General features: G+C 32.3%; 1 protein-coding gene across 1 annotated transcript in view; it reads left to right on the forward strand.

Annotated features, from left to right (window-relative positions):
• The window catches only part of PCDH15 (protocadherin related 15), an 859,006-nt gene that overhangs the window by 372,888 nt on the left and 469,155 nt on the right, over positions 1–16,963 (forward strand). Inside the window, exon 8 of the mRNA XM_051973865.1 lies at positions 15,675–15,783. Coding sequence (XP_051829825.1) covers positions 15,675–15,783 — 109 coding nt within the window. The remainder of the gene's footprint in view (positions 1–15,674; positions 15,784–16,963) is intronic.

Consider the following 16,963-nt stretch of genomic DNA (forward strand, 5'->3'; position numbering starts at 1 on the left):
AAAACTGCCTCCCTGAAAATGTAATTTGCCAATGTCTCTGTGAGTTGGCAGAGTAAGCTCAATGAAGGTACTACATATATATATATATATATATGTGCATATATATATGTATATATATGTATATATACATACATACATCTGTATATAATACATATATTATATAAATATATATTCAATAAATATATACCTGCATATAAACACACATACATATTTATTATTCATATTTTTTTCCATCCTGTCAGACTATTTGTGACTCCATTTGGATTTATTTTTGGCAAAGATAATGGGGTAGTTTGGCATTTCCTTTTCCAGCTCATTTTACAAATGAGGCAAACGGGGTTAAATGAATTACCCAGAGTCATACAACTAGTAAGTAACTCAGAGTGGATTTGAACTCAGGTCTTTCCGACTCTGGACTTGACACTAGCTCCTATCAACCAAGCTACTCTTTCTTAGCATAATGGCAAAGGTAAATGGTTATGAGTTAGAATATGGAGTTAATTATTCGAGTGTGAAGAAAGAGAATCTAGTTTGAATAGAGTATAGAGTCCATGAAAGGGATTAATGTGTATAATAAAACTTAAAAAGATACATTAGATGGTTTTGTGATGGAGAGAAACATCTGCACTCAGAGAGAGAACTATGGGAACTAAATATGGGTCACAAAATAGTATTTTCACTTTTTTGATGTAATTTACTTGCATTTTGTTTTCTTTCTCATTTTTTTTTCTTTTTTGATCTGATTTTTCTTGTGCAGCATGACAATTGTGGATAGAAGAATTACACATGTTTAACATATATTGGATTATTTGCTGTTTAGGGGAGGAGAGGGAAAGCAGGAAGAAAAAAAATTGAAACACAAGGCTTTGCAAGGGTGGGTGTTGAAAACTATTTATGCATATGTTTTGAAAATTAGAAGTTTAAAAAAATTAAAAAGACACATTGAGGGGCAAGTAGGTAGCACAGTGGATAGAGCACCAGCCCTGAAGTCAGACGGACCTGAGTTCAAATCTGATCTCAGACACAACATTTCCTAGCTATGTGATCTTGGGCAAATCACTTAACCCCAGATGCCTCAGGAAAAAAAAAAAGACACATTGGAGTCAAGTTATAAAGATCCTTCAATGCCAAATATGGGATTTTATGCTTGATTCAAGAGGTAAGAGAGAGTTTCTAGGGTTTATTGATTGTACAAAATGAAAATTCATACCGAGATCATTCATTTGCAAGTTGAGTATTCTTTCCCTTCTAATTACCTGTCTTAATGAATGATTATCTTCAAATGGCTCAGGAAAATTTGGAACTTTTTTTTTTTTTTTTTTTGGCTTAAATCTATAAATACTAACTTAAGACTACCTTTTCCACTCAAGTGAATTCTGCCTCTCCCAGAACTCTTCTTATTTATTTTCCTAGTCCAAGATTTATTTCCAGGTTGACTCATGCATTCTCTATTTGATAAAGTTTATGCATCATTTAGTTTTTTTTTTTTTTTTCTTTTACATAGTTTTGAAACAGAGGAGAAAGAATGGCTTAAGCACTATTCTGGGAGCCAAGAATACGGAGATTCAAATTCAGCTTTTGACACAATATCCCATTAAAAATAAAAATCTCGAGATCCAAAACTCTTTTCTGTTTTTCTTTATATTTCCAGAAGTAAGCCCAGGTTCTAGGGAAAAAAAAAAAACAGTAAGTGCTTATTTAATTAAATGATTGTTAATCAATTAATTTATTGATTTCTAGTGCTCTAACTCTTTTTAAAATTTTAGTTTTCTAAGCATCAGGACTATTTTTGTTTGTGTGTGTATAAAATAAGAGTAATAATAGCACCTACTAGAAATGAGGCAGGATTGCAAGTTAGGAGAAACCACTCAGCTAAACTCTCAAAACTCCCCTTGAAACTTCTTTAAATAATGCCTCAAATGAAATCTTGGAGCAACAGAAACAACAAAAAATATCAGAGTGACACAATTTTCCTGTTTAAGAAAACTTAAAAGGTAGTCAGGAGAAATCTATTACACCAGGGTGGAGGTAGCTTCAGGAGTTCTTGGCCTAGAGACAGCAAGGTGATCTGGTTAGTTGTTCAGAAAGGGATTATAGGGAACCCTTTGCTGGCACTATCCATGGCTGGCACTGATTGACACCTTTATGGCTTATATGCAGTTCTAAGCTACAATTACAGGGCAAAGAAGGGCACTGGTGCTTCACAAGAGAACAGTATAATGGTCAATCTCATTCTCATCAGAATTGGTTCAAAGAAGGAATTACATATATGTGTGTGTGTGTGTGTGTGTGTGTGTGTGTGTGTGTGTGTGTGTGTGTGTGTTTGTGTGTTGTGTATGTATACAAACACAATCAATTATGTATAGAAATGTAGCATATATAATGGGGAAATAGGAGGAGAAGGGGGGAAAAACTGGGAGGAAATGATTATAAGCAAAATAGACTTTTAACAAGGGAAAGGAAAAAAAGAGACAGGAAGAAACAGAAGCTATTAAGATGGAGGGGAATACACAGAATAAAATCATCCAAGAATGAAATCATATAGCAGAATGGAGCAGAAACAAGACTCCAACAGCAGATTGTTTAGAAGAGACACATTTAAAACAGAAAGACACACACATAGAGATAAAATAAAGTTCTGGAGCAGAATATAATATACTTCAGCTTAAGTAAAAAAAAAAAAAAAACAAGACAAAACAAAACAAAACAAAAACATAGACCTAATGAAAAGAGACTATGTTTTGCTTAAAGGTAGCCTCAATAGTGAATTAATATAAAAATACAGCAAGTTTCTCTTTCAAAGCCCTAATATCTCAAATATATACTGAATATATAACTGAGAAAACTTTGGAAAAATAAAAGTCATTCCCCATTGTTAAATACCAACGTATATAAACAGGCAGTTTTCAAAAGAACATATAAAAATTATACATGATCATATTAATAAAAGTTCTAAGTCACTCTTGATTAGAAAAATGCAAATTAAAACAACTCCAAGGTACCACTTTACACTTTTCAGAAATGAAAACGGTATATAGAAACTCTTTTTCTAGTGTCATGGAATTCGAAATTGGGGGGATGATCATCAGTTGGGGAAGGCCTGAGCAAGTTGTGGTATATGATTGTGATGTAATATATTGTGCAGTTAGAAATAATAAAAGGGGTAGCTTCAGAAAAGGAAAAAAAAAAACAACAAAAACATGTTAATCTTTGTATAAACCAATACACAGTGAGACGAACCAGGAAATCATTATGCACAATAACTGAAAGATAATAATGATGTTCAAGTAAGAAAAATTTAGCTAATCCTGGTAATAAAATGATTTAACATAATTCCCAAGGACTCATGATAGAAAAAATGCTACATATCTCAAGAAAGAGAAGGAATTAACTCTGAGAGCAAATTGAACTATGATGTTCTCTCATTATCTTTCTTTTTTTGTGAAATATCACTGCAATGGAAGTATGTTTTGCATTAATTCACATGTTATTTGTTCTCTCATTAAATGGGGGAAATAGTGAGATGGAAGGGAAGAATTTAAAGCTCAAATGTTTCTTTAAAATATCAATATAAATAACAATCTTTAAAAAGAAACCTTGCTTCTGAGAAAGAATAAACAAAATTAGTATCATCTACCTTTAAGGGTCATTGTGAGGCTCAAATATGCTAATTTATGGAAGCATATTCCAAAATTTGATAAGTGACTATTACTTGTCCATTTCTTTCTTTAGTTTCTGTTTCTTGGTAAATTTCCATTTAAAACAATCAAAAGAGGAAAAATCCCTTCCTCCTTGATTGGCTACATCTCCCTAATCTTTACTCAATGAAACAAAGATAGACTGTTTTCAAATAAGAACAACAATCAGATTTACTCTTTGACCTTCAGCCTCCCCGGTTCCCGTATCCAAGCAACCCTATTTAGAGTTTTCATTACTAGCAGAAATAGCTCAGCATAATTAAGGAAAATGCTAACTAAAAACAAAACAAAAACACAATATCGAACTCAAAGAGTAGCAAAAGAGAAAAAGGGGAAAAAAAAAAACATTGGTGAGCTTTTTACTGCTTTTGCTTTTCATATTAAGTAGTTTAGATCTTTGTGTTTTTTTTTTTTTCATCTTTGGATATAGTTCTATGCCATAGAAAAAGATTTCTAATAAAATATGTAGAGATGGGGTTAAATAAACCAGACTAGAGCTCAGCAGTTACTGCTCATAATAAAGTGAATTATCATAAAAATGTGAGAATATAAATGAGTTTCCTTCTCATGTTTAATCAGTGTCAGTCAGCAAACCTTCATTAAAAACTTTCTATATGACAAACACTAGACTAAGCACATAGAGTACAAAGAAAGTTGAAAAACAACAACAATCACAACCTCTATTCTCAAGGACAATAACTCGATAAGTTTTGGAAACTAACTGATTATATGAAAAGAAAAATAAAGCAACACAGGGTATTTGTTTCAGCATCTAGGAAAAAAAATAACACCACCCCAAAATCTCATCAATAATTATTCAGTAGTTTTCTGTTACCTCTGACTCTTTGTGAACCTTTTGAGATTTTCTTGCAAAAATACTTGCCTTTCGTTTTCCAACTCTTTTTACAGATGAGAAAACTGAGGCAAATAGGGTTAAGTGACTTGCCCAGTATCACAAAGCTAGGAGGCCACAGTTGAATTCAGTTTTTTTTTTTTTTTTTTTTTTTGACTCAGACTGGTGATTTATCCACATTGCCACCTAGCTGTCCACCAAATAATAGACACAGGGAAAATCAAGTTCAAACAGAATAGTTCTTATCCAGGTTATGTCCTGTAGTGAGACGGGCAACTCAGGAAATCTCATATAGCTTTGAGTTTCTCAGCCATTTTCAGATAATTGATGATCTGTCAGTTGAAATAGAGATTGTATGTGATCAGCTTGACCACATTCGAGGGCAGAGGTAGTAAAAAAATAAATAAATAAATAAAAGATGAAAATTGCCAAGAGGCAAATTTCATCTTGATAAATGTGTGTGAGGAAGGGGATTTCCGATCAATTGGAGCTGTCCAATAGAATCAGCTGGTTTATGTAGTTCTCATAGGTTTCCAATTGGAAAACTTACTTCATTGCTTGAATGACTTTTAATAGAGTATGTTCTGGTGCCAATTCAACTCCAACTCTCACCCTACGTATAGTATATTTGTTAAATTTACAACAGAGTTGGCTGAAGTGGCTAATATACTGTATAAATGGGGGGGGGATTTCTATATACACTGAGTTAAATATAAAAGATAAAATTCAAAAATGATAAATATAATAATTCAACCTGAAAATACAGAATAGGAGAAGAAGGGTTAGACAACATTTGTCTTAAAATGGACTTTGGGTTTTTATAGATAGATAGCAAGGTAAACTTAAGTCTGATGTGGCAGCACAAAGAAGTAATGCAATATCTGTCTACATTAAGAGAGGAAAAGTTTCTAAAACTAGGGAAAGAATTTCCCCTTATATTATGCCTTGATCACAGAATATTAAAAATACTTATTCAATTCTCAGAATCATAGTTTAAGTAACATCAATAAACTAGGTTAGGATAAAAGACCTTGAGGCCATTTCATATCAGTATTCATTGAATTGCTTGAAGATGTTTATTTGGGAGAAGAAAATAGGTTGAAGGAAGATAGTTGTTTATATATATATATATATATATATATATATATATATATATATATATATATATATATATATGTATGTATATGTATGTATGTATATGTATATATATATATAGGACTATAATGTGGAAGGGCTTTTAGACATTTTTGTGTGGCCCCCAAATGTGGAATTAGAAGAGTGGAAGTTCCAGAAAAGAATATCTGGACTTGATGTCAAACAAACAAAAGTAAGTAAAGTGGTTTTAAAGTGAGTCCTTCCACCCTGGAGGTCTTGGGTCAGAAATTTACTCTACCTATAGGGCATTTTAGGTAGGGATTCCTTATGTACATGGCTTTTGCTGGTGATTGATATCTTTTCTTTCAAATTTTGTGGTTCTGTGAAAATAAGCCTATTCTCAGATAGGGAATAAACAGTTCATCTGAAAGTAAGAAAAATTGAAGATCATTTCAGGGACTAGACCTAGGGCATCTCTGTTGCTATCTTAACCTCTCTTCAATCTCCTTCATCAGTGGGTCATGGGGAAAACATTGCCATATGGAATATGCTTTTGCTGCAGGGGTAAAGAAAAGGATCTTGAGATATCAGACTCTAGGGAAATTGTTATAATTTCAGTTGTTTCCCATGATGCTATGGAGAAAGAATAAGAAAACATTTGAGAAATGAAAATTTCAAAGCATCTCAAGTTGCCTTGCAGGCATTTATATCACTATTATCTCAGCCAAAATCTCAGTGGTGGAGAGTTTAACATGGTCCCCAAAGTATAAAATGGCAAAATTTGAAAACAAGAAAGGCAAAGTAATTCATCTCTGTCTAAATCCAGAATATTAGCACCATTAAGAAGAGAAACGGATATGTGAACCATCAGGTTCTGGTAGGTAGGAAGTTACTGATTCTGTTGGTGACTCAGACTCAATGAAGAAAGAAAGCAAAGCCCATGGGAATTGAGTTGTGCTTCTGGCTGTTGTTTAAACTATTCTCCAAAGTCTTTTAGAGGTTCAGTGAAGCAGATACAATCCCACTAGCCCCATCTATCTTAGCAGATAGTTTTGTGTCTCTTCTGCTCCTCCACTGTACAAAATGTTTGAAATAGGTCATTTAGATGGCTGAAGGCCCAAGGATCCCCAGAACCTTTTGTGATGTGTCTTCTCTTTTATTGATGTACATAGACTTTTTTGTTCGAGGAGAGACATCTGTGATCTCTCCTAACCAGTCTTTTTTTTCTTTACAACTGTTAATTATTGTTGAATAACTCTTTGGGTAGATATTGGTTCTCTTTATTTAGAAGAGATTAATTCTTCCTACTTTCAAAATAATACTAATAATAGTTAACACATATACCTCTTTAAAGATTATAAAATATTTTACATGTCTTGTCTAGGAAACAGCATCTTGTAGGGTTCTGGCTTTTAATCTGCTCTGCTATCCACTTCCATTTTATGGGAGAGTTCATCCCATTCATATTGACAGTTATGATTACTAATTCTATATTTCTCTCCATTCTATTTTTCTCCATTTATACTTTTCTCTCTCCTTTTGTCTTTTCCCTCCTCATCTGTATTTTGCTCCCTTCACCTCTCTCAATTTTCCTTCCCTTCTATCATCCACTCCCCAGTTTTCATACTGTTTAAAATCACCCAGAGTCAGGAATTCAGGACAAGGGAAAATCCTCAATCTTTATTCTTTGTGGAAGTGAAGGGCAATGGCAATAGGAATGTGAGCAGCTGCAATATGAACCTGGCCAACAGTCTCTCTCCCTCTCTCTCTCCACCCACCCAAATCATCTCTACATCGTTTCCTATACAGCACATCAAAACTTGCACAAAGAGTGGGTGGGGTCATTTTTCTCCAAGCATATATTAATAGAGTATTGTCCAATTGTTATGTAGTCTCACGTGCTTGGAACCTCAGTGCATCAACTTGAGCTTCAGCCCATTACAGTTGTCTCCATCTATTTCTGTCTACTCTTCTATCAGTCTTCTCTCTTTTTGTTTCCCTTTTCTCCTCATACTTCCATATATAATAACATAAATTTCTATGACAATGAGGCATGCATGATATTCCCCTTTAGCCAAATCCAATGAAATTAAGGTTCAAACATTGCTCATACACATGTGATATAATTTACCCCAATTTTTTTACTTCCCCTTTCCTTTTCTCCCAGTACAACTTGATCCCACCCCTTAATTTCTTTTTTTTTAAAATATCTCTGTCTACATCACTCTTTCTAAATGCTCTAACAAAGATACAGTTCTCAAGAATTACAAGTATCAACGTTTGTAGGTATATAAGCAGTTTAACCTTTAAATAACATTTATTTTTTTCCTGTTTATGTTTTTTTTTAATCTTTTTTGAGTCTTGTATTTGAAAATCAATTTTCTGCTCAGCTCTGGTCTATCCATCAGAAATGATTGAAAACCCCCTATTTTTATTGAATGTCCAGCTTTTCCCCTAAAAGATAATGCTCAATTTTACTGGATAGTTGATTCTTAGTTGTAGTCTCATCTCCTTTATCTTCCGTAATATGATAATCCAGGGCCTTAGGTCATTTAATGTTGGAAGCTGCTAGGTCCTGGGTAATTCTCACTGTGACTCCTCCATTTTTGAATTGTTTCTTTCTGGCTGCTTGCAAATACTTTCTTGATCTGATAATTCTGAAATTTAACTACAATATTCCTTGAAGTTTTCATTTTGTGGTCCATTTCAAGAACTGATCAGTAGAGTTTTTCAATAACTATTTTACTCTCTGGTTCTAGAATATCCAGGCAGTTTTCCTTGATGGTTTCTTGAAAGACGTTGTCCAGGCTTTTTTATTTAAATGATGACATGGATTGAGAGAGTTTCAGGCATAGAGGATGGGCATTCAAAGGAATTATCAGTATCAATGAAAGGAAGCCAGGAATCTTGAAATAAAATGCTCTGATTCCTCAAAAAGAAATCTTTCAGGAGCATGTCTTTTATTAAATAAAAGGAAATGAGCATTGTGGGTGACTTTTTAATTCCCTAATAGATTATGTTGAAAAAAGTATATTTAAATGCCATCATTAGAAAGATTTCTATTCAGATTTCACATTAGAAGCTCAATTTCAAGGAAAACATTGTTATTAGATACTCCTATTAACTCAAATATTTTTATCCATCTTGAAATTCTAAATCAGTGACTCAAAATTCACATTCCTATAATATTCATAGGAAGGAAAAGGTTCAAGGTATAGAACTATATTCACTTCCAGTTATAAATATAAATCTTTCTCTTTCTTTATATAACATAAAATTTATGCTAGTCAGCAATCTTTAATATATATATATATGTATATATATACATATATATATATATATATATGTATATATATATATATATATATATATATTATTAAGTCTCTTTTTTTTCTCTATTGGCCCATTGGTCAATGGCTCTATATGGCACATTGGACATAGTGTTACACATTTACCTCAGCCTTCTCCAACTCTGAAATGTATGAACTGAATTTACAGTAGGTTCAAAGACTTAACAAGCTCACTGAATATGTGTTTTCTTATTAATTGATTTTCAGTATTAGGAAGTGATATTACACTGACCATTTTTGTTTGTTTGTTTCTCCATTTTCCTGGTTTTCTAGAATTCCCTTTGGAGGATAAGGAGATTTCATATCTGTTGCATGTTTCAATTTCTGTAAATATTTGACTGGTAAACATGTTTCTGTAAACATTATTGTGACTGTCTTTCTAACCTTGTCTAGGAAAGGTTCAATCCTCATATTATATATCTACATCTTTATAATTTATCTATATCTATACATTTATACATATACATATATGTATATAGAGAGTTTATAAAGCACTTATACACACAATTTCCTTATACATATATGTACATAAATATTTTAGAAAACATAAATACACAATAATATACATACATACTAATATATATGTACACATGCGTCATTTTACTACTAGGAAAATTAATGTGTATATGTATATGTATAAAATTATGGATAAATAAATGCTGAAAACCTTTGTCATAGATCCTTTTTTAAAAATGCATGTATCAGTAAACAAGGTCTTGAGCTATGCTAAAATATAAAATGATCACAGTTCTTTTAGATTTACTTGGATTGAAGAGTGGGAGTTTTAAGTCTCACTGAAATCATATCTTTTTTTTTTTTTTAATAGCTAAAGTAATGGTACTTTTCAACTATTTGGGAAATAATTAGCAGCCTATGACAGAAGTCTAAGCAAGAAATATGAATATTTAAACACTCATGATGACTCATGGAAGTAGAAAGAAAAGGAAGAATTGAAGACATATTTTAGAAATAAAATCTATAAGCCAATAACCCAATAGACCAGATACCAAATTGGTGCATTTTCAAATGGACAAATTAGTTTTGTCCAATTTCAGCATAACTTCAAGAGACATTGAAACCATGTGCAAAGTTAACTGTTATTGAATAAAGCCCATTAATCATGAAAATATGAAAGTGACTAAAACAATAATGCAGAAAAAAGCACTGAAAGTGAATTCTGAGACATTCAGGCCTGGATAACTTGACTTAAAATACTCATGAAACCTAGAAATAAGAAATACAATTAACTCCCACTTGGGCACAAGTATGATTATCAGAAGTCAGAGCCAAAAAAGCTAATAATCTCTTCATTAAGCCTTCATTTACTGCTCTATACACAGGGTACTTCAGTAATAAGAAAAGGTTAATGGAAAGTCTTTAGAATACTATGAATTATAGTATATATTTTTGAGATTTCTTTAACTTCATATTTTGGGTTACAGCATCAATGATATCATTGTTGAAATAAGTTGGCTACTGATTAATAACAAAACCATTTGCATAGACATAATAATAATATAATAAAAATAAGCACAACAGTGACAACTTGCATTATTCAATAGTATCAATGTTCTCAAAGCAGTTACCTCATATATGTCTAATCCAGAGGTATAAGGCTTGGAGAAGGGTGGCCTTTAGCTTATACTAACCAGTTTGCCCCATGACAGTCAAATACTAATTATATAAAAGACCTTCACAAATAGCAAATAACAAACTAATTTATCCAAAAAAAAAAAAAAAAAAAACAGCTCTTAGAGAAATTATGTAGATTTTAAAATACTAAATAAAATCCTCACCTGAAAGTGAGGTTTTAGCTCAAACAAGGAAAGATTAACCTCACTTAGAAAAGATCCCTTCCAGCAATGGCAAGAATTGCAGGTCAGGAATATGAGTGGATTCAGTTTCTATATCTATTCATAGATCAGAGTTGCAATCACTCGTTCAATGTTTATCTCTTTACCTTTACTAAGAAGGTTCTTTTCCCACTTGTTTCTCTTAAGAGTAACTGGAACCAACAATGGTATCTCTGATAACAGCTGCTTTGCACATTGTTTTTAATATTGTCTCAGCCAATAAGGAGCCACATTTCTCTGCATATGCAGGGCATGCACACAATTGTTGAATCTCTGAATTTGTTGCTACCCATGTCATTTGAACAAAGTGAAAAAAATTAATTATTTTCTTTTTGATTCAAGAGAAAAAAATCCTTTAAAATTTCTATACTTGTTATGATACCAGGTACTTGGAAATTTCTTAATACATTTCCTTAATCCTATGGATATGGTTAAAGCAACAGGAAATCCATGGATTTATTGTGACCTTTAGCCCTAATCTTGGATAAAAATTTGTGTAAATCTATCGAGATCAAAAATAGTTGACGTACACTTGAAGGAATATTGTATGAAGTTGACCTCAATCAATACCAATGTTACCCTCTTGGTGATATGTTGTTCATTTCTGATGCCCACATATTTCCCTTGGCAAAAGAATTAAGAGTATTTCCAACTTGAGCATTAAAGAAACTGTGAGGGTTTGACACAAGTCTTTCTCTGACCTAGTAAAGTATGTGCTTGAGCTTTGGTAGTTGTGGGGAAGGTTTAGTGCTTTCTTTGGACAAAAAATAGTGAATTTCATTTTATTTTACTTTTTAAACTTTATGTTTATTTTTTAAAATAATAGCTTTTTTTTCAAAATATTTGCAAAGATAGTTTTCAGTATTCACTCTTATAAAAAAAATTGTGTTCCAAATTTTTCTTCCTCTCTTCCCCTGTACCTTCCTCTAGAAGCAAGTGATCCAATATATGTTACATATGTACAATTAATGTATATATTGTAGAAATCTAGATGTATATTTCTACAATTGTCATGCTGCACAAGAAAAATCAGATCAAAAGAAAAAAAATGAAAAAGAAAGCAAAAAGCAAGAAGACAACAACAAAAAGCTGCAAATACCATGTTGTGCTCAACACTCAGTCCTCTTTTTGGGTGCAGATAGCTCCATCCAGCATGAGCCTATTGGAATTGGCCTGAATCACCTCATTGTTGAAAAATGCCACATCCCTCAGAGCTGATCATCACATATTCTTCCTGTTGCTGTGTACAATGTTCTTTTGGTTTTACTCACTTCACTTAGCTATCAATTCATGTACATCTCTGAGTCAGGCCTTTCTGCAATCATCCTAATAGTTGTTTCTTATAGAGCAATACTATTCCATGACATACATATATCATAAATTACTCAGCAACTCACCAACTGATGGGCATCCCTTCAGTTTCCAGTTCCTTGTCACTACAAAAAGGACTGCTAAAACAGGCTTTTATGCTAAATAGCAAAATGCTAAAACTTTTTGCATATGTGCATCCTTTTCTGCACATTTTGATAATTCTTTGGCCATTGCCCCAAATTGCTCTACAGAATAGTTGGATTAGTTCACAACTCCACCAACAAGGTATTGGTGTTCCAGTTTTCCCACACCCCCTCCCACATTTGTCATTATTTTTTTCTTGTAATTTTAGCCAATCTGAAAGATGCTTTGAAATACCTCAGAGCTGTCTTATTTTGCATTTCTCTGATCAATAGTGATTTAGAACTTTTTTTTTACATGACTAGAAATGGTCTTAATTTCTTTATTTAAAAATTGTCTGTTCATACACTTTGACCATTTATCAATTTGAGAATGGCTTGTATTCTTATAAATTTGAGTGAATTCTCTATATATTTTAGAACTGAGGCCTTTATCAAAATCCTTGAATTTATAATTTTTTTTCATAGTTTTCTCCTCCCTTCCTAATTTTGTCTGCATTGGTTTCCAACTGGATTTTATTAGAGGGTTTTTATCATTATTTCTTTTAGTTGATAACTATAAAAATGAAATTCAAAACTATTGAAATCATTTTAAATCAATACAAAAAGCATGGATTAATCAGCATTTATTATGTGGAACACAGTGCCTTGTGTGATATTGTATAATGGAGATTCAATAAATTCTTGTGAGATAAATGGTTTAACAAGAAAAATTACTTTTGGCAATTAAATGCTTTAAAAACTTAGATTTCATCATTTCAATTTCAATTCAGTCATCCGTTATTAAGCACCAAATATTTGCATTCTTCTAGCCTTTATTAAAGCACTGACCTTCTGGTAGAGAAGCACTACATTTATAGGATAATATGAACTTCATTGGAGGAGATCATTTGCCGTTAGGATAAGGAAAGCATTCCTATGAGAAGAGGCAGTTGAGCTGGGCTTTCAAGAAAATAGAAATTCACATGTATACCCATATGCAAGGAGCAATTTATTGCATTTCATATGATGTGAACTATTTTGGATGTTTTTATTTTATTTTTTTATTGGTCTGCTTTTTGTTTTCATTCATTTTTCCATCATGTCTCCCTCCCCATGACAATTTGGTGTTTTCTTGGTAAAGATAATGAAGTGATTCAACATTTCCTTCCCTATGTCTTTTTATAGATGAGGAAACTGAGGCAAACAAAGTTAAATGATTTCCAAACCTCACAATGATAGTGTCTGAGTCCTACTTTGAACTAACAAAGATCAGTGATTCTGACTCTAAGCTTACTTCTCTACTGCTTCCGTCTAGGTGCTACTCATTCAAAATGAAAGTCCTTTTCAAAAACACACTTTAAATCTATGGTTAGGCTCAAGGATAGATAATATCCTTTTCAGTCTAAAATCATAGATGTGAAGCTGGAAAAAACTTAGATCGAAGGTGATTGAGCCTAATTTTTTCATACAATGAGAAACTTAACATCCAGAGCTTTACCAAGGGCCTCTTGGATAATGCATATAGAAATGAGATTGGATTTTTAAAAGCAATTATTATGAAATTTGTGGAATTACTAATTTCTCAGAAGCAATGAAAAAAATATACTATTATACTAGTGCTAGTATATGAAGGATGTCAGTATTGAAAATTTTCCAAAAATGGCAATTATTTTTATTAAAATAATCACTGATAGAAAGATTGGCATTAAATTTGGGAGTGGAAAAGACTTTTAAAGACAACTTTATTGTAATCCTGACAGATTCAGGAAAAGTAGCATAAAACAAGATATTGATGCTTAATTATGGGACGAGACAATAACTGGATCTTATAATATAAAAGCATAACTATAAAATACTTTTCACTTGAATATAATTCATTTACATTAAATATTAAAAGATTTTGTATAAATGGTAGTTTAGGAAGGAAATACAATAATACTTACATTGTAATAAATCATTCCAAGAATCAAATAGAACATTTATCTTAAAAAGCAATAGAAGGTTTTTATCTCCAATGTTGAATTTCCATGGGGAAGATGAGAATTTTATTGAATATTAATTTCTTTCTTTCTTTACATTCATTATCAAATCAGATAGTTTATGAGATAATGGGGAAAAGAACACTGAATATGAAATCATTCATTCTAGCATTCAACCTGGGGTGACCCTAGATCCACAATGTAGTCTTTGGGGCATCCCAATCACATAAGAGGTCCCTTAAAAGGTTGACCAAGAGTCAAAGAGTTCTTGTGGCTATTCATGTATTCAGAACTCATAATTCAGTTGTCTCAATCCAAGTGTTTAATTTTACTAATCAGAGTGAAGACAAAACTCAAATGAAGGCATTTAATGAAATAACATAGTAATAAAACATCACCACCATTCTAAACCCTAGGCACACTATCACAGATATATGAATATCTAATATGATATATATGATATATGAATATGAAATGAATGGAAGGAGTGGATACTTGTAGGAATACTTGTCGAGAAATGAGCAACATACATATAACATACATTAGTCAAGGCTAGGAAATAGACAAAAAACTTGCTATACCTCTTTTAGTTTCATTTTTCCCATTTGTAAAATGGGATAATAGCATTTGTAGTATTGATCACTTAAGCACTAAAGAATGAGGTTCTGAATATTTTAATACATTTAATAAGCATTTACAATATATTTTTATGTGTTAAGCCCTAAGCTAGCCACTCTTTCTGGCACAAGGTAGATGTGGGACATAGAATTAAAGTTGGAAAAACAGAAATAGGATTGGGGGATGATAACCTTGGCACCTCCATAAAATGGATGCTGTTGGAAGAACTCATCAGAGGGAAAAAGAAGTGGATCTTATATAGTGAGGAAAGTATATCAGATGTTATTAATATTATTATTATTATTATTAACTACTATTTGTTTGGGAAATAAAGCAACTTAACCAGGATCACAACATATATCTAGGCCAACAGCTTTTCTTCTGTGATACCCAAATCTCCATAGAATCAGGATTTTTTTTTTTAATTAAGCATCAATGTACATTAGTTATAAAGAGGGAAGTATCATGCTATTAAATCTCTTTTACATTCATTATGTCATTCTATTAAAACTATAGTTTTAATGGTGTGGAAACTTTTATAAAGACTGCCCACATCAATAGAAAAAACAATCTGTTCCTAATTTAGTGGATAAATCTGAGGCTTGGAGAAGCTGTTATTTGTCCACTGTCACATAGCCAGTCACTATTAAAGGAGATGCTTGAACCCAGAACTTTTTAACACTATGTCCAATACTATGCATACTTTCGCCCTCTATCTGACTTGGAAACTTAGGCATTAAAGTGTTGATATATTTAATGAATCACCTAAATTAACCTTTCTGAATTTCATTTTAGGAAGAACTGAACCCCATCATTGTTACTCCCCCAATCCAAGCCATTGATCAGGACCGGGACATCCAGCCACCTTCTGATCGACCTGGGATCCTCTATTCCATCCTTGTGGGTTCGTATCTACTAATTTTTTGTTATATTTCCATCATCAGTGAGTGGCTGGAATCAGACATAGTATAACAAGATCTTTTTTTTTTAATAATAGCTTTTTATTCTCAAAATATATACAAAGATAGTTTTCAATATTTACTCTTGCAAAATCTTGCATTCCAAATTTTTCTCCTTCCCTTCTCCCTCCCCTCTCCCCTAGTCAGCAAGTAAACCAAAAGATGTTAAACATGAGATTCTTCTAAACATATTTATACATCCATCATCCTGCACAAGAAAAATCAGATCAAATGGGAAGGAACAAAATGAGACAGACAAAAAAAAAAAAAATAAAAGACAAGCAAACAATTAGCAACAACAGAAAGTGAAAATTCTATGTGATCCACACTTAGTTCCCACAATCCTCTCTCTGGATGCAAATGATTCTTTCCATCACCAGAGTATTGGAATTGGCCTGAATCACTTTGCCGTTGAAAAGAGCCATGTCCATCAGAATTGATCATCATATAATCTCATTGTTGCTGTGTACAATGCTATCTTGGTTCTACACATTTCACTTAGCATCAGTTTATGTAAGTCTCTCCAGGTCTTTCTGAAATCATCCTGCTGATCCAATAACATAGGAGTTTTTTAAAAAAGAAGCCACTTGAACCATGGAGGGAAGAACTGAAATTCAACATCTGTGATTTTTTTTTATCATTTCTGAATATTTCTAGACCATTTTTGACATCTGTGCCTATTTCAAAATTTCTCTAGCTTCAAAATAGTATTGGAGATCAAATTCAGAGTGATACTGTTATAGTTTTATGTAGCATTGGGCCTAAAGATAAATGGGAAGAAAAAATGGAGATGAAATAAAAGGGAGAGACATTTTTAAATGTGTTTTTCCTGCACATGATCTTAGATCTATTAAAATAATTAATTCATTTGCAGAGCAATAAACATAAATTTCAAGAGTATTTCTTGATTGCCATGTAACATAATAAACTTAATTTGTAACAGTGGAGACATAAAGGAGAATAATGATAAAATATCACCTACAAGCCATACATACACACACACACACACACACACATATGTATGTATGTTTATAATCAATTAAAAACCTAAAAATTTCTTGGCCTTCTCTGGGATCAGCTCTAGATAACCCTTCTAAAAGCTGTTAAAGGACACATTTAAATTAA

This window comes from Antechinus flavipes, chromosome 2, assembly GCF_016432865.1.
Source record: "Antechinus flavipes isolate AdamAnt ecotype Samford, QLD, Australia chromosome 2, AdamAnt_v2, whole genome shotgun sequence".
Taxonomy (NCBI): domain Eukaryota; kingdom Metazoa; phylum Chordata; class Mammalia; order Dasyuromorphia; family Dasyuridae; genus Antechinus; species Antechinus flavipes.